The 27,949-nt window shown below is 36.3% G+C and overlaps 1 protein-coding gene and 1 pseudogene across 1 annotated transcript; one reads left to right on the top strand and one right to left on the bottom strand.

Annotated features, from left to right (window-relative positions):
- Nucleotides 1–2,278: 2,278 nt before the first annotated feature.
- Nucleotides 2,279–11,230, top strand: LOC125475817 (annotated as a pseudogene).
- Nucleotides 11,231–11,621: 391 nt separating this feature from the next.
- LOC125475683 (sucrose-phosphate synthase 4-like) lies at nt 11,622–17,591 on the bottom strand. Its single transcript, XM_048580727.1, has 14 exons — nt 16,967–17,591; nt 16,147–16,236; nt 15,836–16,062; nt 15,665–15,728; nt 15,333–15,532; nt 14,750–15,230; nt 14,465–14,593; nt 14,062–14,193; nt 13,798–13,974; nt 13,618–13,671; nt 13,419–13,481; nt 12,429–13,271; nt 12,184–12,311; nt 11,622–12,077 (listed from the first exon to the last, which is right to left on the bottom strand). The coding sequence occupies exons 1-14, from the start codon at nt 17,171–17,173 to the stop codon at nt 11,798–11,800; spliced, it is 3,075 nt and encodes a 1,024-aa protein (XP_048436684.1). The 5' UTR covers nt 17,174–17,591; the 3' UTR covers nt 11,622–11,797.
- Nucleotides 17,592–27,949: the final 10,358 nt, after the last annotated feature.

Here is a 27,949-nt window from a genome sequence, read left to right on the forward strand (position 1 = left end):
ACTATATATTAATGATTAAGGATTGATCAAGAGCGAGTGAGTAAAATCAGAGGAGGATTTAGTTAGGAATTGATCAAATTCACATATATAAAGGATAATTATACTTGTAACACGAAAAAGAAATAAGCTCCTCTGCTTTCTTCGAATACGCACGCGCTTCCGTTAGTTTTTTATTTTATTTTATTTTTTTATATATATATATTTGTTTTCTTTCTCTTGTCCTTATCATTAAATAAAGTTTTTAGATGAGTTTTGGTTAACATTCAAAGTTTTGAAGTCATTTTCATTAGTTTTCCATATATATTTAAGCCCTAGCAAGAAATTTAATTCCTAATGAGCTGAAAAATGGGGCTAGATCAATCATTTGAACTAGCAACATCCTTCTTTGAGTAGCAAAAAATTAGGTCACATCTAGCCTCAAAGAACAGTGGGCCTCAAGAGAAAAGTAAATATCTATGTGAGCTAAGAAAAAGTAGCTACCCATTTGCGAATACTCTTATGGAGACTTTTAAGGTAAGGGATTCCCATTTATTTTAAATGAAATTAGTTGTGAGATCTACATCATATCAAACTTCAATGATTTGAACTGTCTATTTTTCAAATTGAACCTTATAGATCATCCTTGCAAAATATTAGGCCAATCGGAAATATTTGAGACATCTAATTGAGTTCAAAGAAATTGACAAATACTTTGTTCTATAAGAAATAATGAAATTTCATCGTGATAATTAAATACGTAATTGGTTTCAGATTAAATTGAATTTTTGCAAGGATAATCTATGAACTAAGACTTACAAAATAAACTGTTCGGATCATTGAAATTCGACTTGGAGTGGATCCTACAACCAGTCACTGTTGGAGTTGTTTTCCTTCAGTTAAGTAAAGAACATACAAGTAGAGATCATGAGTCCAACCCCACCGGGGGAGGGGGGTGTTGGTTCCCAGTGTGGACGCTCTGATGCTTAAGTCAGCAAGGTAAGGAAGGAAATGGATGAAGTATCTTTTTGGGGTTTTGAATATCTAACCTTTTTTTTATGAGCCACCAAGCGTATTTATAAGCATTGCGGAGTTAGTCCATGTCATCCGTCCTTCCCCTGAGTCATCGAGGATATTGATGGCCAGTAATGGAGCCCTTATGACGTACCTATGCCACGTCGAGGAAAGACTATTTGTCTCTTCCACATCATGGGCGGAAGGTGCAGTCTGACATTTCATGTGGGCAAAAAGGTATCGCACTGTCTAGGCACGACAGCCTAGTACCTGAGCAGGGACAGTTGGCCCAACCCGTACTCTAGAATGAATCAATCCGTTTAGAGTGCCTCAGCTATGGATACGGGACTAAAAATGCATTCGAGTCAAGAACCACCTGATTAGATCAGTCCCCTGTAGGGAAGGGTTTGGCCTTAAAATGAGTTATATCCACCACTTTTCTAGCTCCATACAAAACCCCTCACTAGGGATGCTCTATTAATTTTACACATTTTTTGTTTTAATTAATATTAAGGAGGGAAAAGTATTCACAAATATTATATTAATTTAGCGGATGAGAGTTTCGAATTCGAGACATATTTGTAGAAAATTCAATACCCTATTAGGATATTGTATTGAGACACGTAATTTTTAAACTCTCTAACAGATCAAGATCCTCTCCTAAGCAAATGGTGAGATCCTCTTGATCAGGCTCATCGGACCGTTCAAATTTTATCCAACGGCTACAAATAGAGGGTCCCTCTAAAAGTTATAATAATTGTAGCCGTTGGATAAAATTTGAACGGACCTGATAGACATGGTCAGAAGGATCCTCACCATTTGCTTAGGAGAGGATCTTGATCCCTCTCTAACCCAAAAGTATGATATTCAATGCTGATGCACTTTGCCACAAGGTTGGAAAGAAGACCGGTTGTGTGTGGGACAAAATAGAATGCGCGTGAAAATCGTTAATTATATAAAAAAGTTATTAAACCATTGAAATATTATACGTGATGTAAAAATAAATGTGAGCAATTTAATAATATTCCTCTTCACTTGTAAATGAGATGTTTTATGTTCGATTCTCGCCAAAGGCGAATTTGAACCACATTATTGCTAGTCCATTGTGAGGGCCACTTAGTACTACGGTCTAGTGATATTCCTCTTCACTTGTAAGTAAGAGGTTTTAGGCTTGATTCTCGCCAAAGACGAAGTTGAACCACATTATTGCTAACCTATTGTGACACTAAGCTCATCTCATTCTTCTTAGCGTAGATAAATATCGTTTATTAAAAAAAAAATCAGCAAAATTGTTTTGGGCTAAATAAATATCAGCGATGTCTGTTTGAGCTCGGTTAAGTGAGGGAATGTATCAGGCGACCAGAACTTCGTTCTTCTTCTCACTTTCCCTCCAAAAATCGGCGATTTCTAAATTGCAGTCTTCACTTCACAGTTGATGATTCACATACTCTCGCTCTCTGTGAGCTAAAGCTGTAATGAGAGAAGGAAAGTACAGAAGAAGAAGAAGAAGAAATGGAGGAATACTTGCAGTACATGAAGACATTGCGCTCTCAGATGGACGGTGCATATCCATTTCCAATCCATCTCTTTTCAATTTGTTAATATTTCCTTATTTTTTAATTAATTACGAAAATTAATTGATTTTTCTTTTTTTAATTCGAAAAAATTATAGATGTGGAAGATCAAGCTGCGAAGGTCTCAATGGAAGAGCAAATGCAATTGACCACCATTCAGACATTGGAGAACGATCTCAATTCTGGTTGTCTTTTTCTTCTTCTTCGCATTTATATTTCGTGCTTATTTTACTCAATTTCTCGAAAAACAAACTTAATTCTGCTCATTTCGGCTTATTTACGTATTTTTAATTATTATTTCGATTCTGTTTTTGAATAACTTATTCCTAAAATCAATCCATAATTCGTGAAACAAGTAATTCGAGCAAGTTTTCATTTTATTCAAAAAAGATACTATTTAAAAAAAAAAAATCAACTTCTCATACATAACTATTAACTATAATTTTTTAATTGGAAATGCACACTAGAAAATTTGTGCACATGATCTTAATGAATATCACCTGTCCTATTTTTATAATGTATGTTCTCAATTTGTGTATCTGTGCAGGCAGTGTGATCAATCTTTATTTCGTGTTTTAAATTAATGAGTGCAAAATTCTGATTCATTTCCCTTCAATCTAATAACTGTATTTTTTCTCATATGGCGCAACATCGAATTATACTCCCCAGCTTCCTACAACAGTTGACTCGTTTTGAGTGTAAATTTAATTCTAATTATGTGAAGAAAATGCCAGCAATTTATAAAGGACCTTCAAACTGTTGAATCAGATCTACCTTGATTCTTTACTGAAACTGGCTACTCTATGGTTCTCAGACATACGAGAAGTGAGATTTAGGCATGAGATGCATATCATGCATTCGATTGGATTGGACCTGTGTTCAACTTGTTTGAATATTGTAGTTAATCAAGGGATTTCTGTTGATTATTTATAAGTCCTTTACAACATTTTTAGCAATTAATTGTATTGAGTTCCAGATGTTTTAGTCATTAAAGTTTTCCTTTTAATTTGTAGTTAGTTGGGAAATTAGAAATCCAGCATTTTCCATTTGAACATTTCGAGCAATTTAATGCATTGAGTTCCAGATTTGATACTATATTCTAAGTTGCCATTTGTTCTTCAGTAAGTTGTTGCCTTTTACACTTTTGAACTATGCCTCGTTTTTATTGCAGCAATATCTGAAACAAAACGATTAATGGAAGAGCAGATGAAAAATGCAGAGGCTCAAGTATGCTCGCTAATTTTGGAAAAAGCAGAGAAAGATAGCTTCTTTGGAGTCTGATTTGTCCTCCCTTATCCTGGTAGCCTTTGTGTGTTTGTGTGGCTCTGCTGGTGCATGATAATTAAGATGAGGTTAAAACCTAAGCAATCAACTTGGCACTATACATATGGAAGTTGTGAGGTGTGCAAATTGTTGTAATCATCAATCAATTTTCATAAAGTAAACAGGGAAAAATGTAAAAACATTTTAGGTCCAAGTGACAGCTGCATCATCTTCCTCGTGTCTTCTGTTTTAACTTTTGAAATAGTCATTTTCTTCCTTATGTCTTCTGTTTGAGATGGAATTTCTAATTGCCCACCAAACACGTGGCTTAAAATTTACTTGAGATAAAACACATTGACCTGTTTTGAGTTGCTTCACATCAATGGTATGACTATCTTCTCATCCAATAGCAGCCTGTTTGATATTACGCTTGTGTAGTGTTCCATTTGCAGGTCAATACTTGGACTTTGGTCATTTTTTTATGCTTAAGTTTTGTTTATGTGCTTAACTCATAATCAGAAGCCCTTTCTTCTCTATAATAGTATAATGTCAGTTAGCCTTGCTTATATTCAAGTGTGTATAAGCTATGCATTTCTGTACATTTTGTTAATACCATGTAGATAAGTGTTTTAATCTATTTTCCGGCCATGCATGTCTGATTCACTGTAAGAAGTTAAGAACGCAAGGAGCATCTAACAAGTTAAAATTCAAAGTTCTGATGTTGGCATTTGTATTTTGCTGATTACACTTTATTTGTGAGTCCGAGTTATCAGTTTTGTATAAGACAAAATTTGTTTCATAAAAATATTTCTTTTGAATCTTTAATGGAATAATAAAGGCAAGTTGAATCATGCATGTAGTGCTTATCATTTCACATCCCTGACCAGTATTCATTTTACTTTTGACGAGATATGAATAAGTTTATCATATGTTTAATTGCTCAAGACAATAAATATTTTGATACCTATGTAGGCTCTGGAGCTTATAGATCAAGAAAGAATCAATTTATCTTCCAAGCTTATAGAAAAGAGGTAATTCAACACGCAAGCTAAATTGATAAACATGAAGCTGATATTAAATACCTACTTATTCCCAACAATGACACACATAAATCCAGAAAAAATACTAATCAACTTTCCATGTATGTCATAACAGCACTTGCTACATTAAGGTTAGGGAGGATGTTGATAGGATTAAAAGCACTCCACAAAGTAGCACACAAATGTCCTATTAATTTTCCTTATTAACAATAATATTTGTCAATTGTAGCATATGAAAATAAGGGTCTTTCCCGCAGAAGATTGTTTTATCTAACTACCTAAAATGTCACAAAAACTGGGCTGCTGTCCCTACTGACCAATGTATTAAAAGCGTGAGGCGTAGGTGAGGCGTCCGAGGGGAAGCCCCGCCTAGGCGTGAGGCGTGAGGCGAAGCCTCATGGAACCTAAAATTTAAATATATATATTATATGTAAGTATATTTATAACAATATAATACTTTGTAAAAACAAATATAACTATAACTAAATCAAAGATAAAATCATCTTCTTTATTACTAGGTCTCGTTGTACTTGGAAACTATGTCATATAGTCTCAAAATGTTATAATTCTTTATTTTATTGTAAGCAATTACAGAGAACTTCAAGGAAAATAAGGATGAATGGTCACAATTATAGGAAAATTTCAATAAAAAAATAAAGGCTTAATGTTGCAATTATAAGTAATTTAAAAGGAAATAAAGGCTGAGTGAAGTAGTTATAGGGTATTTAAAATGATATAAAGCAATAATTATGGGAATTTGAGGAAAATAAAGGGTTGAGTGGAGTATTTATAGGGTATTTAAAATGAAATAAATGGGCTGGAGTATTTATAAGGTATTTAGAATGAAATAAATGACGAAAATAAAGAGTTGGGTGGAGTATTTATAGGGTATTTAAAATGAAATAAATGGGCTGGAGTATTTATAAGGTATTTAGAATGAAATAAATGACGAAAATAAAGAGTTGGGTGGAGTATTTATAGGGTATTTAAAGACAAAAATTAAAAAACAAACTCAGCCTAAAAAACCCTAGCCGCTGTCTTCATCTCCATCTCCATCTCCTTTGCTAGTTTCTTGGTCTGCAACTCAAAAACAGCCCTACAACTAAAAGAAATCCAGATTTTTGCAACCTAAAAAAGAAACAGGGGCGCCCAGTTGACGCCTCAGGCGCCTAGACGTGCCCCGACGAGCCTAGGCGAGTATTTCGCCCACTCCCACAAAACAGAGGCGAAAATGGTGAAGCCCCGCCTCCAAGGGCGCCTAGGCGCGCCCCGAGGCGAGTTTTTTAAAACATTGCTACTGACCAGCCATCGAAAAATAATTATTAGACCGACTTACACTTATCTAAAGTGTACGAAATTTTATGTGCAGATACTAGACACACAGAGCTACACTCACACAAATTTTTGGGATTTTTGGAGTTGATTTGCTATTTAAATTAAATCGAACAAAAACAGAACAGAGACAGAATTTTGAGTAGTTCACAAATTAAGAAAAACGAGTTAGGGGAATTGCTATCCACCACCAAATAATCATGCAAACATGTTATGTTTCATTCAAATTCCTTTCATTTTCGGATGAAGATGCTCAAGTTGGCTCAATGTTAGAACCCAACCTATTACTCTTTCTTATGTAGTATGTTAAGAGAATGACGTTTTCAACTTAACTTAGTCCCTAACATGCAATCTAGAATGGTGTGTTCATAGATTTAACAAGTAGAAATCATTAAGAACGAAAGGAGTTTGAGTCATCACAAGGCATCATAAGTACTAGCGTTGTCTTACTTATCCTAGAAATTGATTCACATGTTAATCGCAATTAACAAGTACTACTCTAGAACATATGTAGGTCCTCATTCGACAAGGGCAGGCACACACATATTCATAGCATTAGAATCCTAGATATGCTTACTAAGTATGCATCCATAGAAAACACATAAAGAATTCATCAATGAGACAAGTAGTGAACCAATTTTCATCCATTCGTAAAAGTAATTCAAACGAAATGTCATAACAAATTTGCAATCATATTAGGGGCTTCAAAACAGCCCCTAACTACTAAAAATTAGTTACACATAATTCTCAAATTAAACCAAAAGAAAGACATGAGTGTGAGAAGATAACACCGAGAGAAGAGAATGCTAAGATTTCCTCCTTCCTTTCCTTCCTTCCCCAACGCAGCAGCCTTGCCTTTTTCCCTTGCTTTGCTTCTTTTTTTTCTATCTTTTTTTCACACTTTTTCTCCCCCTTTGTTGCTGCAACCTACAGGTCTTTTCTCCTTTTCTGCTGCCACAGTTTTTTCTCCATAACTCACCCCACTAACAGCCATTTAGTGATGACAATAAGTGGGAGGAAATGCTAAAACAATTGTAACTCTTTGGGCAGCCTTTATGCCCATTACTCTCACTTAATTTTTCCTTTCCTCTGATATTTGAATAGGTGTTAGCTGGCTTGTTCTTGGCTGCATCAGTTTTGGCTGTTAGTTTTATGGGATTTATTGCTTTCAAAGCATTCTTGTCAGTTACAAACTGCTCAGCCTCCTGGGAACCTTTCAGTGTTTGAACGGCCATAACTTTTTCTAGAAAAATGATATGAACAATCCGAAAAATGCTCCAGAAAATAGACATCCGTAGCTTTCCAAGCATATAAGGCTCATTCTCTAATTCATTCTGAGCTGTCCGTAACTTGCTTCCAAAGTCAGCTGACCTGCACAGGCAGTTTTGACGAATTTATTACTTCAAATTCCACTTGTGTTATTTTTCTTTTCTTTACTTGACAAATCCTACAAAACACAAAAACAAGGTAAATAACTCAAAAATATAAGGAACTAACTAAGAAAAGACAAGTGAATTTGATATAAAATATATATAAATATGAGCTTATCAGATGTCAATGCCAAATTGCAGCAGCAACAGGTTTGGTTGGAGTCACCTTCATTTATATTGTGCTCTATCTTCATTGCATTTATAGGTCCCTTTTTAAATTTTTGGTTAGGATTGGGTCTATTCTCACTGCACTCACATGGAACTGGAAGAGCATGGAATGGCACAACTTCATATTTTCTTTTCGTCTTTCCTTATTTACATATATGATAGCTTGGTCAATGCTGTTGAATATCTTTCGAGTTTACGGTAATATGTATGTATACAATTGCCTCACTTCTTTGGCTTGATGTCTTGATTCTTTATTGAAGAAAGGGTAATGTTTGTGCAATGGAGGTGGGACTCCTATGGGTAATGAGAAGCTTAAAAAATGAAGCCCATTTCTTTGAAATCCTACTATAGTAGTGGAATAGATTTTAAGGGGGAGGCAGTACTGAAGAGCCCCATAATAATGCATGAATCTATGTTTCCAACTGTCCACTACATGTGGCGAGTCATTTTCCCCTTTTCTTCATCAAAAGCCCCTTACATCTCCAGACTTAGGCTAAATAAATTTTTTGGATTTTTGGAGATATGACACTCATGCGTAATTATGTAATTCCTGCTAGGTCTTTTATATCTTTCTTGCTTTGATTTTGATATAAATTTTAAAGCAATGCGGATAGAAGTTAATTGTGTCACAGGACTGATTAGAATTTATGCAGGTTAAGGATAGATCTGGTGAGAAAAGAGGTGAGTTTCAAGGTCCATCCCTAGACTTCTTAACTATACACTCTTCTAAGTTTGGGGTCTCTATCATCAAGTTTATGTTGTGCATATAACAGATGGTGATGAGAGCAAATAAAATGTGATCTGTTAGCAAAGTTATTTATGCCTTCTAAAGTGAAGTCCTGAAAGAAAGTTGTGATTTAGGAACCATTGCATTGAAATTGTTACTACTTTGCAACACAGTTGAACCTAAAAGCCTCATGCTGGAGTTGATGAGACCTCTTTATGTGTGCTGCCTTTGCACCCTACCTTCCAAATGAAAATATGTAATAATCTTTCAGTTTAAGAAAGAAGCAAAGCCTTCCTAGCCAAAACAAATTTGTCAATTATATTATGATGTGTTTTTTTGTTTTAAAGTAGCATATAAATTGCGGTCTATAAAATGGGTTGTGAACAAGCTGTGCCACTACCAAATTAGGTATTGTAAGAGCAACTGCCTCTGTTATACACCATTAAGGAAAATATATCAGGCTCTATATGATGCGAGCAAGGTGTCTTGTAATGCAAGACATGCCTCTGATACATAGTAATTTTACTCGTAGTGTAATTATTTTTACTCATCTTATACAGGGAAGGCTAGTTTTGATAACCACCTCAGCATGGGCAACCAGGTATGAAACTACTTTGGCTGATCCTTAAGATCTATGGAGTTTTATGTAGTGGCAATCTTTTGATTTATTTTGTGATAACAGGGCAATGATGCAAGGAAGAACCTAATGAACATGTTGGACTCTGCTAAAGCCAAGCTTGATGAGATTTTACAAATGAAATTTGAACTCGTTATCGAGAACTGCAAGGTTGCCTCCACAGGATTTTTTTGGTTCCACTAGATTAATATATATTAATTCTTTCTTTTAGATGGGGTATACATAAAGTATATCTTGCCAGAAAGTTTGACATGCTATGTTATTAGACAGTCAATTTGGGTGATAATTAGACAATCTAAACAATAGTCTAGGCTTGCAGTTTGGCCACACCACATGTCAGTGTCTGACAAGTGAAATTTCTCTCTCTCTCTCTCTCTCTCTCTCTCTCTCTCTCAACATGTATATGTAGGAAAACATTCTCTGGAAGGCAGTATGATATACTTTGTCGCCAGATTGTTTGAACCTTTATTTAGATGCATTCTTGTTCTATGTATGATTCAGAATGATACTCTGGCAACAGAATGTTTTATACTATTTGTTGATTAGAGTGGATCATGGTTGTACAAGGTTTGCTTTGTTTGGTTTTCTGTTTTTTCTTTTTTATTTGGTATGTTCAGGCTTAAGTATTTAGCTAAAACTGACAATGTATTTTCATGAGAACCTACGGTTATGATATACAATTTGACTTGAAAGGAATCATATTAAGTTTATTCTGCATCTCACATCACATCCTGCAAAAAAACTTTCCTTTCCTTTGTTAAATTAATGTTGCAACTATTCGACATCTCTTTGAGATCTGCTTCACAGTTTGAGTTGTGATTGTTTCTTATGCTGCTTTCTTGTACTCGATTCAGACGAAGCAGGCTATTGAGCAAGTAAATTTGAGGGAAAATGATTTTAAGGTCAGTTGTTTTGCTAATACAAATAGGTTGATGGCTTTGTGGATGTATAGATGCATGCACGGGTGCTTTCAATCAGATGCAGATAGTAATATATAAACACATAGGATGTTAAAGTTCCATGCTAAGATATGCTCTGGGAAGTTGGGCTCACATGATTACTTTATTTTCTGCTAGTGTGTGTCCTTGGTTTTACTGTCCAGAATATGGAGTTTTGATGGATTTTGAATTGAGTGAACTAATTTTCATTTCTCTTCTCATGACGGGTGATTCCAGCCAGAGCTAAGGGCAATGGACATAAAGAGGCTGGAAGAAGAATTCAACGCTCTTCTATCAGATAAAGCTGGAGAAACCGAGTACTTGGAAGACTCTGCAGGACCAAATTGTGAAACTGAAGGTAAACTGTTTATCAGGTTTTTCCTTGGTGTTTAAAGATGTACGGGGTTGCTACTTAGTACTGTGGTCTATTGGTATTCCTCTTCACTTGCAAGTGAGAGATCTTAGGTTCGATTCTCGCTAAAGGCAAATTTAGACCACGTTATTGCTAACCCATTGTGAGGCTCGCTCACCCCCTCCTCTTAGTGTAGAAAATATTGTTTGTTCAAAAAAAAAAAAAAAAAAAAAAAAGAGAGAGATGTACAGGTTTTTCCTTGTGCCTTGTTTCCATGGAAATTTGATGGTTTTGAAATGTAGGATAATTGAAGTATATGGTCGGTGCACGTAATTTCTGGAAAGCAAATGATTTTCTTTAAAAAAGTAAAAATAAAATTTGTGTCCCCTTCCTTTGATTGAAACTAAGCTTATTACAGGGAATATCTCATGTGGTTAAATGTGCTTGCGGAGTGGAAGACAAAGTGGAACTGGACATTTGTGCATATAAAAACTTGAAACACACGAATGAATTGGGCAAGATGGAAGTCTGGGAAACGAAATCATCAGTTGGCTAATAGCTAGAGCCTAGAATACTTGGCTTGCTTTTCTGTTAACTGTTCAAACAAGAACCGAAACCAAATCTAGTACCTTTCTTGCAACAGGGACATAATGATATTTACTTTAGTTGTTGGTACAGTGCAAGTTGAAATTAATTTGTCATTTTGTGCATATACGTTGGTTGAAGTTGTACAAATTTCGGTCAAGCAATATACAATAAGTGAAAATGCGTTTGTGTAAGTGAGAAGTAAATCACCAGATAAACAGTCTATCTGCTATTTACTCGCCACATGCACATGGGTAAGTTCTGCGACCTTGGTGGTTCCTATATTCCATGCTAACATAGGCTAACAAATGTTTAAATATCTCACATCGACCGTGTCTTTAAGAAAAGAAGAGTTTAAATATTCTAACCCCATTCTAATTAATACTGAGGTCTTTTGTGATAAAACTCACCCCACACTTGATGAATAGTGTTGTTCAAAGTGGATCTTTGGCCCGTTTCTTTGATAATTTGACAATAAATGACGAATTGTACTTTGAAGACATTATCGGTATTGTTAGAAGTGGGTCTTTGACCCATCTTGAATGTCAAGTGGACATCAGTAATGAAATTAAAAGATATAGAGGGTAGGGTGGAAACGGAAACTTGAATTATTTTATATGTATATGCTTGCTTGCACAAAGCGAAATTACTTGCAAGTAGTTGAGATGTATATTCCCTTTATGTGTGGCACTCAGACTTTTGCTTGAGTTGTCGAAATATACTCCCCATATAGACAAGTGAAGGAGAAATAATGAAAAAAACTAAAATCCCTTGATCCCAAGTGCTTCAAGTGCCGCTGAGATGTCATGGGCTTGATAGCTCTCCACAAGGGCAATGTTAGGGCTATCTTGTGGGACTACATCTTCTCTTTTGAAACTATCTTCACCGTGAATAAGCTTCTCGCTGCCATACTCAACAGAACATCTTAGAACAAGGGTCTTGTGGAGGCCGGCCAGCAGGTCTTCAATGTCTGTATCTCCTTTTTCCCCAGCAAATACAACCACTTTTGACAGATCAATGGCCCACCTGACGGAAAGATATCTACATAGGAGAACAGAAGAGTAACTTAGTAATACCTCAACATTCTGATGGCTTTCATGAGTGTAGTGTTGCATAATAATAATGTAGTAAGTAAATGAGACCCAACCTTAGTGCTTGTACTCTTGATGCAACTAGGGGTACAACATTTAACCTTGATGCTACACGAGTGTAGACAAGGTTGCATCGGAAGCCTCTCATCCGCAGCCGTTGGCGCAGGTCGTCAACCCGTCGAGTCTACAATTGATACAGCAGATCATAGAAAGAAAAAAATTTATGAAACTACAAATATGTCTTAAGGAACCACTTTCCATTGAGGTTAGTAGTTTTTCTACAGTATAGCAAGTTTCTCACCTTGGCTCCTGGCCTCACACTATAAGAGTAGCACCTAGAGCTACTTGATCCAGCATACTCCACGATATCGTCGTCAGCCCCAACTTCAAGCCTGGCAAGCCTTGGAACCATGGACCTCACATTCTCGCCAGGCCATCTGTACTCAATATGGGTTTCATAATCTGCGTCAGCTGCCAAATCCCTCCACGGGTAGTACATTTCACCACCACTTTTGCAGACCAACGCGTCAAAATCTTCAATGTTTATTTGGCAGCCTTTAAACGCTTTGACGATATCTTGTAAGCTGGAACCAGTTAACAACACAATGCCTACTCGACCCTGGCCATAGCCTAAGCTTGCTACTTTCTTTACATTCACTAGAACTTCTTGAAATACTTGGGTGCCGTCTCCATTCTGGTCATAACAATCCATGGCTATTACAAATAGCCTCTGCCTTCTGCCAGGACCATAAGTAGCACCGACATCGCTACTGGACGAAGACATTCTAGTTATGGCTTCAATCAGTTCCCTCTGTCTAGTTGCTGCATCGAGCTCTCCATTATGCTTGAAGTCTCCTTCTACAGAGAATCTCAAAGAAAGGTCTTCCACATCTTTTAGAGAGTCACTCAATGGTTCTTCAGGAATTGGCGTGATCTGAAGGCGGGTAGTGGGGTGACGGTTTCGGGAATGTTCAACATGGGAGAGGTAGTTCCGGCAGTGTTCCGGCCACGAAAAGCGGTGGATGTTCTTTAGGCCGTTCTTTCTGCATTCGAGCCACAGGTTTTTGTCTCCTACAAGCTTTAGCAGTGCCTCTTCTATGGCTTTCTGGTCATGTGGGTCAACTAGGAGGCCGTTGTTTAGTGCCTGGTAATACAGAGTCAGCTATCTGTTAGTTCATTAGGCACAAAGCAATACTACTTATTCCACCCCTCTGATAGTTGTGACAACCACTAATACAAGTGTGCTCCACCTCTATTTCTGGAAACAATGTGGTATAAATAATATACTTACCTTCAGAATATCCACAGGTCCGCCATTTTTGGTGGCGACCACTGGTAAACCGTAAGCAGCTGCCTGGAAACGAAACCACAAGAACATCATATACACTGTTTGCAGTGAGGAATTTAGGACAAATAATTAGCGTCTCATAAGATTATCTGCACTAGAGGCTAGAGCCTAGAAGTGAAGCAGAAGACGGTGAAAGGCTCACCTCTATAATTGTGAGCCCGAAAGGTTCCACGAGAGCTGGGTTGACGAAAACTCCCTTCAATAGAAATCCAAATTTAAGTGTTGAAAATGACCTTGTGAAGGATCATCTGACCTTGTGAAGCCAACCAGGGCTCATTTTTAAAGACATAATTGAAGCCTGTATCATACAGTATGTATGTACCTTTGTTTTTGCAGCTAGACGATATATGTCAGGTACATCTGATTGCTTGTGATGCTTAGGATAGGCCACTTGCCCATACAGATCATACTTGTCAATGAGCTTGAGCACGGTTGTAAGAACAACCGAGCTACTATTTGACATTTCTTCAATGTCATCTCTGTTGCCAAGTATTAGTGTCTGCATAAGCAACAGGTGTAACCCAGTATTAGTGTCCGGTATAAGAATATATGATCCAGTTATCGGAAATCAAAGTATGAACGGTACCAAGTTGGCTAGCTCCCGAAGAGCTCGGCATTCCCCAAAGGCCTTGAGCAAGGTAGTAACATTTTTCTTGGGGTCAGGACGGGACAATGCAAGTATAGTGGGCTTGTGAGGGTTCGTAAAAAATCGCATTACCTGCATTACAACAAACAAAATCAGCCGAAAACACAACTACAGTATCGCCATATCCTTTTTGGTATCAGCAGGCACTAACATGCCTATTGTAAGTCGGTTTTAGTTTATTTATAAGAAGATCTTCATTCACTCTTTCCCTGGAGGAACGGACATGCCATGGAGGAGATGGGAGATTGTTTCCTTTTCGGTGGACGAAATGCATATACCTGTATAACCAATTAAAGGGGATGGGAATATGTGAAAGGAGAAAATAGGTGGAAGAATTTGCAACCTCAGACCATATCGGAGGCAGATGCCTTTTGCTTTGACCTCTATCAGAGCCAATCAAGGATTTGAGATCTCCATCTCCTTCGGAATCATGGGCAGCAACATAGCTGAAGTCCATGCCTGGCGGTATGACCTAAATGTTGTCATCACATAGTGATTAGTCCGTACAAGACTTTGGGAACAAAAGAATGAAATCTGAGACATGACGTTGTTAAGTCATTAATCTTTCATTTGGAAATCCACAATCAATGACAGTGAGAAGGAGAAGAGAATGTGAAGTATTTCTTACCACCATTCTTGGCATGTATCGCCCAAGGCAACTAACTCCACGGCGTCTCCTAACCCTAAGCTTCCTCTCCAACTTGAGGTCAAAGCCATCGTAGAGTCCCCATTGCTCTTCGATCTCTTGCCTAGTGCTGGTGACCACCATTTCAGCAGAATCCAATCCCAGCTCCTCACCTTCGATCCTCCTCATGATCTTGTAGGTTGCGTTGATATCCTCCTTGGTCAACCTCCCTTGTTTGAGCAATTGTTCAAACTTGTTTCGGCCTAACGAATGCCCTGTTAGCACCATTGGCACGTTCAAAGCCCCAGACAAGTGAGCAGCCACCTCCCCTGCATCTGCATAGTGGCCATGAATCACATAAGGCCATGTGGGTTTCCCCCCATTGACTTCTTCACCAAGAGCTCTTGCCATGTTCACAATATGGCCGAGAGCGCCATCGACGAATTCAGGTATGTGCGGCCAAAGTGACTCTTTGGGTATGTACCTGCAGGCAGCATGCCTCAATCAAATTCATATTCACATCTGGATTTGGACTAGGTGTGGTCAGTAGACAATAGGATTAAGAAAAAAAATAGAAGAGTATTACTTATCGCGGGGTCCACAGGGGATGCGGACAATGTAAGCTCCACAGCTGCCACTTCCATCAGGCGGACATATGAGCATATCATTGGGTTCACCGTAGCTGGAGTCTACCTCCGGTGAAGTAATTTGTCTCGTTAGCAGATCAACTCGGTAGACTCCCTTTGTATTTGCGAGAGCACGAGCAAGTTCCACCACATACTTCACCTGAATAAAGCAGGTACCATACGTAAATCCGTATACATTTCATTAGCATTAATTTCATACATGATATTACTTCTTGATGATTTTAGTCATTTAGTGTATTATCTTTCTTAATCAATAGATCATTGTTCTTACCTGACCGCCTGTATCGGAATCTCTTCCGAGTTCCATGTTTTCTGCACGCACCAACCCATGCACGCTACAACATGTCAAGAACAAGAAACACTCTATGAAAAATTACACAAGCTGATCAAATTGTATGACACATTTTGACTTTTAACTGCATATGTAAAAATATATACGTACCTAATTAGGACAATGTAAAGATGCCTAGACTTGTTAACATCATCGGACCATACATGCATGTCGGATTTAGTTCTTAAAATATCCTTGACACTTGGTTCTGCAGAACTCATGTCCCCTTTTTCCTTCTCGCCTTCAGACAGCTCGGAAAGGTCATCCTCCGCGTCATTGCGCCCTTGCTCCCGCTCCAGGCTTCGTTTGACAAGCCTTTGAGCGTCATCCCATGCTATCTGCACTCATTCACCCACACATCAATAAGAACCAGATTGTTTTTTTTTCCTTTGTTAAGTAGCTAGCTTTAGTTGTTCACTCACCTGCTTCTTTTTACGGGCGAGGTGCCAAATGCGCCAGCACATATTCTCAAGCCTATTGCTGCGTTCGCGGGTATTCCTTGTAGCTATTACCTGAGTTTACACACCCCCACCATAACCGTTAATTTAATACTTCTCACACTAATTAAACTTTTAGACATAAGTTAATTAGCTAGTTAGTTTCTTTTTTCTTTTTTTTTTTCTGAAATGAGTTTCCTAATTAGCTAATTAGTTTTTTCATCAACACTAAACAAACACACAACAACTTCTAGGATTGGACCCAATAACATATTTAATTACTTATATTTGTGGGCGCCAAATAGTATATAGAAAAACCATTTGTTATTCATGGGTCTACTAAACTTTAGAGAATATCAGTGTAAAACACATATGTGGCCCCCACAAACCTCAAGTATGTGCTCATCACTCATCACTCATCGCTCATCGCTCATCGCATCCCCGTCCTATTTTGGAACCATTTTTGTGAATCAGATTCTCTCTATTTTTATTTCCACAAGTGCTTTGTATCTCATTCAATTTACTAAAGCGGGAGAATTTTATATATATATATAGATATATATATGTGAAATAATTAATTCACTGCCATTCTTCATTTCTTTGTGGAAATGCATTGTTCATCAATTCAGATTCAAGAAAAAACACAGTTTTACAGGACACGTGGAAGTTTGCGGGCCACAAAAAATGAACGTTAACTAAAGTTAGCACGGGAGGGGTATGAGCTTATGAAGGGCAGCCTGAACTGCAAAACCTTGATTACTGAACTAATTAGTATTAATTTTACATAAAATTAAAAACTTAGTACCTTAACCCATGTCCTGTGGAGTTCAGACTCATCAAAGCTATTGACTACTTCTTCCACAAAGTACTTGGTCGGACTGAACAACTTCTCAGCCTTTACTTGCTCTTCAAACTTTGCAATTTTCTGCCTCCCGTCGTTCCTCTTCCTTGTGTTATTTCCTGCATCCAAAATTGCTTCTAAATAACCATTTAGCCAGTCGTTTCCCGCCATCTCCCTCCCTTCCTCCCTCCCTCCCTCCTTTCTCTCTGCTTTGAGACGGTGGACGACTAGTATTGATTCGAGCTTCTGGTATGTGAAATAAGAGACGTTTGATGTTATATATATATATATATATATATATGTATGTATATATATATATATTTCAGTTCATGCTACTAAAAGCAATGAGAACTAAGAATAAATATACTTGTAAAGTTTAATTCTTGGAATCTTGTAACTATGAAATAAGAGAAAATAGAATACTGCAGATATTGGATTACAGTATATATGTATGTATAATTCTATAGAATATATAGTTTGATGCTGTCTTGAAAATATATGCTCTATAGTCTAGAGAGAGAGAGAGAGAGAGAGAGAGAGAGAGATGGTTTCAAAGAAACTAAAACTTTTTGAAACCATCTTGGGTAAAGAAGCAAGGCTCCTTATAAAGGCTTCGCCTTACAACTTGGCACTAATTAATTTTCAGAAAGCATATATCTACATATATATGTCAATATGGATTGGGTGGATTTTGGTTCTCACATTTGCTTGCAAATGGTTCACACAAACATCCACATTTCTTTTATTATTTTCTCCTAAACACTCAAAAATCATACTAAGAAATGTTATTAAATTTACAAAGTTAATCCGGTTTCGTTTACACAATAATAAATTTACATCCTCCAATCCAATTTGAATTCAAGATGGGGGTTTAGTATAAAATCGAAATTGAAAAACCAAAAGATCGAAGGAAAAGAATTTAAGGTCTAAGGATGGGGAGATTTTATTTGGCGACTTATTTAACATTGAGAAGCGAAATATTACGATACCAATAACAAGTTAGTCAAATATCAATAGTCTATATAAGCAATTTACTTTGACGCTAACAAATTTTTGTAGATACACTAGAAACCAAATGTCCATATATATGTTAGTGTATGGAGGGCGTGAAGTTAAAGTCCTATATTGAGAATTAAGCAACCTTGCATAGAGTTACAGTTAATATTTAAGGCTAGTGGGTCATGGCTATGTAGAAGAAAGTATCATAAAAGATTGTTTAAAGGCATGTACATGAAAGTGGTGGATTGCCTTAGTGGTTAGGTCATTCCTCTTCAATCTACTGTGTCTTGAGTTCAAACTCTTATCCTCCTGCTTAGTGTAGATTAATGTAGGGTAACATTTGTACTTAAAAAGGCATGTACATTATTATGCCATTTTGTAGGCTTAATTCGCTCCCACAATTTATGTGCAACATGGAGTTGTGATTTAGCTTTATGGATGCAATGAAGCTTGGTTAAAGTTTTGCACAGTCCTAATACAAAACCTACACAAAGATAACAAGAACACTCAAGGTTAAACCAAGAACAAAAATTGCACAATTTTGCTCTTGGTGCTTTTGGATTTCTATGAAAAGTTGGAGAGAATTAAAAGCTTTTTCTTATAGCACTTTTGGGGGCGTTTGTTTGCCCTCACTAAGTTGAACTGGACTGGACTGGACTAGCTATTAGTCAAATACTGTGTTTGTTCCATGCTGGGACTAACATTAATGAGACTAAAGGGGACTAGCATGGACAAAACCCTTCACTAAGAGGTCTTAGCGAGACCCCCCAATAACCATGGGACTAGCTAAGACTATATTCTCTTTCTCGTCCTCGTTATGCTCAACGACCACTCCCGACAGACTCCTTGTCATCTTCGGTCACTTAGATCAATCATTAACTTTCTGACTCCCATTCAGATCCATTTCACAACCAACTTTCATATAAAATATACCAAATTGAAGCTGGGAGTGACAAGATGAAGATTTTACCTGAATAGAGGCCAAAATGTGGTCAAATGTGGCCGGAAAATGGCCTGGAAGTCTCGGCCTGTTTGGGCTTCTTCAAATTCATGACAGATTCGAGCATTCAAAGCTAAGATCTCGGTCTAGGGATGGTGATGAATTTTTTGGCGGTGCTAACTTCATCCAATTTAACGAGGGTTGGCCAGAAAACATATCGAGAAACCTGCAACTCGTCGGGAAAATTGGAGCTGTGAGGTTCCGTTCGAACAACACATAGCTAGAGAGGGAGGAAGGACAGAGAAATAGACACTGGAATCAATAAGGAGTTTGACCAGGAATGAGAAAGAGACATGAATTGAGAGGTCTAAGAGGAAAAAAAGAGGGAGATATTGGGACGATGAGAGAAGAGGAAAAGAGTGGGACGAAAATGGTAGGAAAAGATGAAGAAAAAGATAAGATCATAATAAAATATTAATAATTTATATATTAAATAATATAATATTAGAATTTGTTATTATCCAGCTTCTTAGTCCAATACTGCACCAAACGCTTTACTAAGTTAGTCCAGTTTAGTCTAGTCTAAGCCAGTCCAGCTTAGTCCTTGAAGCTAATCCAGTCCGAGATAGTCCGGCGCAACAAACGCCCCCTTTATTTTATATGATTTTGTGCGGAAGTAAATGAATAAGAACTCTAAAATTCGTCCTCTATTTGAAGAGGTTTAAGCGTCCATTTCTAAAATGGTTTAACAATCATTCCAAGCCATATACCTCTTGGTATGCACCCTTTCAAATAAGAGGCATCACGTCATGTGGAACATGTCTATTCATATATATGAATTTGATCTATAGCTTGTCAAATATGTTTCTAAAGTGTTTTTTATATTTAAATACAGGTATCAAAGTTTAAAATCGAATGAACAACTCTTTAGCTTCAGAAGGGTATATGAAGAATTTTGAATTTCAAAGCAGAACCATAGTTCGACACCTCTGACTGGTCGATTGGATTAGAGAACCCCCTGTAAGTTTTTTGTTGTTTAGCTGGTAGGTCGACTTGATTATCCGATAGCATCTGTTACTTTTCTCAAAATCCGATTTCTGCGTCGCTCATTTCAAATTAGTTTTGAGGTGTGGAATCTCATCTTTTATGATATTAGAGCAAGTTTGTCCATACAAGAAGCCTCTCAACCACATATACTCCATGCCCTCCAGTTAAATTGTTCACATGTTAGGACTCAAAAATTCATCACACCTGAAAGGTGGGAGAATGTCACGCACGTTAAAATCCACAGGGAATTAAGAAACTTTGCCGGGACTTATAATGAGTTGGACTATTCCTTAAATGAGATCGTGTAAAAATGTTAGTTAACGGCCCGCTACATCGAAGATTTAAGATACATTGCATGAACTTATAATGAATTAACTACTTGTTGGCCTAAAAACTACAAAGCCTACGTAGCGCACAGGCCGAATAAGTATTAAGCTAACTACGTCTTTTTCGTGAATACGGGCGTGCCAACTTGTGACAAAGCGCAGTCGGGCGAGTAGAATAGATATGGTGGTAATGGTGTCGAATGAGCTGCTGACTGCTACACCTAAGCGACTACGTCCGAGGAAGGAATACCTCTCGGCCTAGGGTTCTAGAACCTGAAGACAAGGTTGCTTAATTCACTCGAAGTTCAAAATCTTATGCACCGGTTCAGCTACTTCAACTATATTTGTGAGAATATAAGTGTGCCAAATCGGTATTAGGCTGTGGGAACAGAGGTACTCAAAGGAGATGAGTGTCTTCATAATTAATGTGGTTCGACCGTCTGAATGCCGAACTGTGAAATGCACCTGAGAGTAATGAACATAGAACACTTCACTTACCTAAGAAGCTAATAAAGTGACGTCTTTAGGTGAAAGAATTGAGAACTCTTCGTCAGTCGAGACTTGAATAGATAACCAACCGACCATAAATAGTGTTGTTTGAAGGTGCTTCTAAATCGTCTGTGTTGAGAATGAATCCCACATTGATGGGAGGAGGGACCTTGTATGGGCTTATAAGTAAGTTGTGTTACTCCCTACATTGCCAATTAGTTTTATGGTGGAACCTCAACTTTCTTCATGGTATCAGAGCAGGTTATCCCGTGTGTGAAGTCAAACGGCCACACGTGCTCCACGTCACTCTGTTGTGTTGTCCACGTATTAGACTTGAAAATTTGCCACACGTGGGAGGGGGGCTTGTTGAGAATGAATTTCACATTGATGGGAGGAGGGACCTTGCATGTGCTTATAAGTAAGTTGGGCTACTCCCCATGTTGCCAATTGGTTTTATGGTGGAACCTCAACTTTCTTTAGTTTGATTCTACAATTCCAATGTTGTTTACTTATCCAAACTGAAGATGTCGCCGGTTGTCAACACAATGTTGCTTACTTTATCCAAACTAAGGGTGTGTTGACGGGAGAGTTAGAATAGTTAATGTTTTTCTTAGGGTTGTGAGAAGGGTTTCACATAGAGTATTTTTGAGTTGTTTGTTGAGTTGTAGGGGCCTCTACATGGCAAATCCTCTTGTATTGATAGGGATGACTTCCATGATACCCAACTCTACCAAATGTTATAATTACGATAATTTTTTGGGATATTCTCTTAATATACTTGAAATTATTCTCGGCCGAAATTCTATTGCTGCCAAATATCGCCACTTCGACCAAGACTTCAACCATAGATTGGTTATGTCATTGATTCAACCTTTATCAGAAAACTAATCATGATCCTTAATATTTCTATCATCCAACAACTTGAGTGCAAAATCGGGTCCAAACACTACTCCCGTATTACCAATTAACTTTGAATTGAAACCTCAACTTCCATCTTACTTAACTTAATTCCAAACAAACAAATTACACACCCACACAATATATATATATATATATATATATGTCGTGTTAAAAAGGAATTTATTGTATTTGGGTCACATATGTCATGTCACGTAACATGTTTAACAATCATCTAAGTTCGAAAAGAAATTGACACAATAAGTGATCATGTCTTAGTCGAATTAGTTTCTTTAATTAGAAGATAGATAAAAAGGAAGGAAAGAAGGAAAAGAAAGATGTATAGTCTACCTACACTGCACTAGAGGCAAAATAGTAGAGTAAGAGAATAATTTCCAAGTAGAGTTTGCTTTACATGCACAATTTTGCATTGTTCGTCTGTCTGTCCATTTTTTTTTTTTTGGCATGAGAAGACAAAAGAGAGGCACCCTCGTTAAGTTTCTTTTGTCTTATTCCGCACGACAGAACAGACAGTTGTTTCCAATCTCTATTGTTTGTCCGGTTCTAATGCCATATGCGTTGCATTGCATCCCTTCGTTTTCCAATCACAGCACTCACTAATCAAACGTTACACTGCAGAGTGCAGAGTATACAACATTCGTTATATACTTGCAGGCTTTTCCAACCACGCACTAGCTAGCTAGTGTTATATATGACATCATCACTAACGATGCAGGGACACAATGATATTCTCTCATATCTCTGTGTCGTGTCGTATTCTTTTGTGATCATACACTGATTATTCTTGTTAATTTGACGTATTCTCATGTCATGTCGTGTCGTGTTCTCATGTCCATGTTCGTGTCATGCATCGTAGATCATCACACAGCAATATACTACTCTTAGTGTTGTCTTTCCATGGTACGTTGAAGCATGGTAGTGCATGCAGTTGCATGATCCCAGCTTATTGGTCAAACTAGAATAATGCTATTTTAACACACAAAATTGATGTATTGTTAACACACTTTTTAATATAAACTCGTATGTATTAGTAGGGTCTCATTGCTCACTTATATTATGTTATAGTTTTGTGTGTCTAAATAGCATTATTATTTTTATATAAAATTAAAAAATAAAGTAGAATTTAATTGCAAGATATTCTAACGTTTTATAGAAGATTGTTGCTATTTTAACCAATTTACTGACCACATTATTAATCATGTTTTGAATAAAGGTACAAATTAAATACAACAATGATCAATAGGACTAGACCAAAATAAAATAGATCACTATATATAACTTTTTCTCTTTGGCGCTCAGAAGGACTTAAAAAAAAACTTGATTGCAAGAGGACAGTTGTGTGATATATGATTAGTTAAACTCAATATGTCTTTTACATATTTAATAAAAGTCATAATACATAAAATACATACATTGGCAATATGTTACTATTTAATATTAAAAATGTGATGTTCGTAGCATTATTCTCTATAGAATCATATGTAACACATTTACTGGGCACGATTTCTCCTTTTTTATAAGAATTTTGTTTGGGTTGAGTCAAGTTCATCATTCATGCACGAGTCATGACTAGTAGTTGTCCACCTCACAACTTACTTTCATGTATTCGCATGTAAGTCAGTTTATTCGGTTTATTCATTAACAATGAAGCTCATTAGTTAAGTTAGATATCGATATTAATGAAGCCCCATCATTGGATTCTTGATGTTTTTGTTCATTGAGAGGAGAATGAAGGGAGCGAAAAGGAAAACGGAGAAAACAAAAATTAAAAGTGCACCTGATCATGATATTACTCAACTTTGAGCATGCATGCTTCAGATCAAGTCACCATATATATAAAGAAGAAAAAGTTAAAAAGATTGAGAAGCTATCGTGCCTCCTCTCCTTTATTACTCTCGTTTCACTTCAATGAAAAGTAGAAAGATAGAATTAATTTGCATTGATTCAAATAATTAAGAATCTTATACTCTACACCCCAATCGTTATCGTTAGGAATAAATTTCTCTATCAAGTTGCTTAATTTACTTGTTGTATCATGTATGGTTTCTATGAGATCTCAACTTTATGTTTTTCTTTTTCTCAAATGTTGTAACTCGAATGTTCGATAAAAACTATTCATTACATATATAATGCATTTTTTTAATATAAATATGAAGGCTTAGCAAATTTACTATTCAATGAGCTGAGGAAATGGAGGGGTGTGTGTGCATAAACCCTGCTAACTTTTTATCTTATGGGTGGCCACATGGTTTTTGCTTAAATATTGAGTTATAATATATTGGCCTAAAAGAAAATTTCAAGACTTAAAAGCCTAAATTCTAAACCTTTACGATCATCCTAAACCTTTAAAGTAAATAGATTGTGTTCGGATGGAATCAAAGTCGAAATAATAACATGTTGGTCGACCCGAAACTTAAACATTCACGTCCGCAAAAGAATGAATTACATTTATATGTGTGTTTTTTTTTTTTTTTCTATAAAACTTTATTTTAATCCTTGTCAAATATGACTTTTAGACTAAAATTATGAGTAAGAACACAATCTAATTTTAGTCCATTGATACATTAATCAACTAATTTATTACTTATATTTTGATGTTTTAATTATTTCTTCTTTTTTCTTCCAAATTTTAATGTTAATTTCATTTCAATATAATCATAATTTTCATTTCATTCATCGTAATATATTTTGTTGTAAATAATTAGATAAACTAATTTTTATTACACAATATATTTCCATATACTTTGTCTTCTTCATTATAATACAATTCAGTGCATACATTTAGGTACACACATTTCGGTACATGCATTTCGATACAAACATTTAGGAACATTAATTCAATATAATACATTTCAGTACACACATGTAGATATATTAATTCAATATAATACACTTCGGTGCATACATTTTGGTATATACATTTTTGTACTAATATTTAGTTACATTAATTCAATATAATACATTTCGAAACTAATATTTAGGTATATTAATTTAGTCCTTCAAGTTTGAAGAATGTTAAATAAAATTAATGAATTAATATAAAAAAAATTGTGATTAAAAAATAAATTAAAATGTGTATATTAATAAATTTAAATATTATAATGGGAGACATTTAATAAAATACACATTAATTAATTTGAATTAAGAACACATCAAGATACTATAATCAATATGTAATCTAACATCAATTTTTTATTAAATTTCTATCTTCTTCAAGAATTAAAGTTAAAAAACCTCTTTTTTTTTATATACAACCTTTAAATAGCCTTTCCACTATGCCACGATGTAAATTTGCATGAATAGTTGAGCGAAGTAGGTATTCTTGTTAGGCATCAGATACCGTAAAGCAGGCAATAGGCATCAGAGGCATGCACACTCCACTCACTAGCGTCGATGAGGCTTTTTTTTTTTTTTGGAAATTTTTTTTTAAAAAAGAGATAATCGGTGGCAAATCACGGTTATCCATCTTTTTAAGGATAAAAAAACCTCACAAAGACATTTCAGTTTCTCTCTACCCACTTGCTAGTGTCGAGCCTAGTAGCTAGGCTCAAAATTGCCACCCTCTTGCAGAAAAATGATTCAATTAATTTTAATTGTAGGCAAAAGAAGAAATAAATCTATTTGTAAATTAAACTTTTTAGGCCTTTACGCCCACATGTAATATTATTTTGTTATATCTTAGACGTCTGTAAAAAAGTTGAATTAACTGTAGTAGTTAGATAGTTTAACTTTCACAAAAGACTGGATTAATAATGAACCTCCCAACATAAATTGTATATTATTTTATTATATGCCCCACATATAAACTTTATTTTCCAACGCCTATCACCGTGACCATGTTAAGAGAGCGCAAGAGAAAGAAAAAGAAAAGGAATGTGTATATATAAGGCCAATTGAAGAAAAGAAACAAAAGAAAATTAGAGGTTATTGAAAGAGTTGTATAACGTATGAAGATGAGAGTTAAAAAACATTACATGAAAAGGATAAAGAGATGATGGAAGTGGGCAAATATGTGCATGAAACGATGAGCATAAAGGCCATATGGGATTATGGGGCTCAAAACCGATGGAAAGGAAAAACCCCATTAGAACTTGGAATTTTTGGATATTACAAAGAATATACGATGTCCTTGCGACCCTATCATATTTCTTGCCACTCAATTCTTCCCTTGTTTTGTCTTTTATTATCTTCCTTCCCATCCCATGACAACATCTAACCAACTTGCACTTACTGACATTACAGCAGCTTAATAATTAGGCTTCAGTTGTATGATTTGTGTAGATTATGTTCGGTGATATCTCGCTTCTTTTTTTTCTTTTTTCTTTTTTTTTTTTTTTTTTTGTTGTTAGTGGAGAAGAAAGAGATTTGATTTTAGAAACTTCGGTTGAGATTATCATGACCGCTACAATACAAGATTAGAGATTGCATAAGTATTTTGCTTAGCTATCAGCTCAGTTTAATTTAATCGGAGCAACAACTAGCAAGAGAAAATAACATAATTAACTCAACTGGCATACCTCTCAATATCTCCCAAGTAACAACTTTTAAGCAACCAAGTTTAAGAAACTAAGACCATCTCCAACCGAAGGGTCCAGAGTGCCAAAAATTGTCCGAAAATCGTCTCCAACCGAGTGCCAAGCCAAAGGGCTCATGGACCTCACTGGACAAAAAAGGGCCAAAAGGCCAATCGACCGGCCCAAATGAGCCAGCCAGCCGGCCCCGGGCCGAGACAAGATTCAAACTTCCAACGGCTAATTGCTGACGTCAGCTAGTAGTTTTTTTTTTTTTTTTTTTTTACAAAATTTGTAAATTCTATTTTTTTTTCCTATAACTTCCTAAGCCATTAAATAACATTAAATTAAGGGTAAATTACACTTTCATACCTCAGGTTTGGGGTCTATTTCAATTCCTTACAACATTTTCAAAACATTTCACTTTCATACCTTAAATACTATTTTATTTCAAAATAATGTCTCCGTTACATTTTTCATCCATTGATCTATTAAATGTTGACGTAGCTGCCACATATATACCACATGACTGCCAAATGTTTGCTACGTTGCAAATAAAAATAATTTTTTAATTTTTTTTTTTTTAAAAACCTGAATTTTCTCAAAAAATGAAAAAAATAAATAAATGAAACCCACTATCCCTCCCCCCACCCTAGCAACCCACATCCCTATCCCTAACCCAAAACCCAAAAAACCTGTTGCAGCAGCAAGAAGAAGAAGAAGGGACGAAGAAGAAGAAGAAAAAAAAAAAAACCTGCAGCAGTAGCAGCAGGAAGAAGAAGAAGAAGAAGGAAAAAAAAAACCCCAAACCCAGTTTGTCCCCCCTCCCCCCCGGCGTAGCACGAACTCCCCCCGCTGCAGCAGCAAGAAGAAGAAGAAGAAGAAAAAAAAAAAACCTGCAGCAGCAGCAGGAAGAAGAAGAAGGAAAAAAAAAACCCCAAACCCAGTTCGTCCCCCCCTCACCCCCCCTCGGGTCAGGATCTCGTGATTTTCAGTATGGGTGGGTTTTGAAAATACTTTGAGTTTGAGATAATTTTTGGACTGGTTTTGTGGTAAATCCACCTAATCTCGGGTGGAATTTTTGTGGGTGATGGGGATTTTTGGGAGGGGTGATGGGGGAAGGGAGAAAGGGGTGGCTCGGGTGGGACAAAATGGGCCATTTTTTTTCCCCTCCCTTTTCTTCTTATTCTTGCAAGTTTTTGAGTTTTGGGTTAAGGTCGCTTGGGGGGGGGGGGGGGGCCGCCGGGGGAAGGCACTGGTTTCAATTTTTTTTTCTTTTTTTTTGAGAAAATTCAGGTTTTTTAAAAAAAATAAAAATATTTTTATTTGCCACGTGGCAGACATTTGGCAGCCACATCAGCATTTAACATATCAATGGATGAAAAATATAACGGAGGTATTATTTTGAAATAAAATTGTACTTAAGGTATGACAGTGAAATGTTTTAAAAATGTTATAAGAAATTGAAATAGACCTCAAACCTGAGGTATGAAAATGTAATTTACCCTTAAATTAAATTAAGTAACATGAAACAATATTAAACAATATGAAACAACATTAAATAACATTAACCAACATAAAAATTATACAACATAAAAAGAAAAACATTTAACAACATGAAACTTAGACAACATTTTTAAAAACATTTAACAACATAAAACTTAAACGACTACTCTATGCTTCTTTTGGCCCAAAGATGTGCAACAAGATCTTGTTG

This window comes from the organism of the source record quoted next, unplaced genomic scaffold (assembly GCF_019419815.1).
Source record: "Pyrus x bretschneideri cultivar Hongxiangsu unplaced genomic scaffold, Pyrus_bretschneideri_v1 Contig16, whole genome shotgun sequence".
In the NCBI taxonomy this organism is placed as follows: Eukaryota; Viridiplantae; Streptophyta; class Magnoliopsida; order Rosales; family Rosaceae; genus Pyrus; species Pyrus x bretschneideri.

Bases quoted from the DNA above. Each gene is read 5' to 3' on its own strand.
- LOC125475683 (XM_048580727.1), bottom strand. From the start codon at position 17,173: ATGGCGGGAAACGACTGGCTAAATGGTTATTTAGAAGCAATTTTGGAT. The intron at 15,729-15,835 runs GTACGTATATAT...GACATGTTGTAG, and splicing joins CTTTACATTGTCCTAATTAG to CGTGCATGGGTTGGTGCGTG. The intron at 15,231-15,332 runs GTAATACTCTTC...TGCTGCCTGCAG, and splicing joins CCCTGTGGACCCCGCGATAA to GTACATACCCAAAGAGTCAC.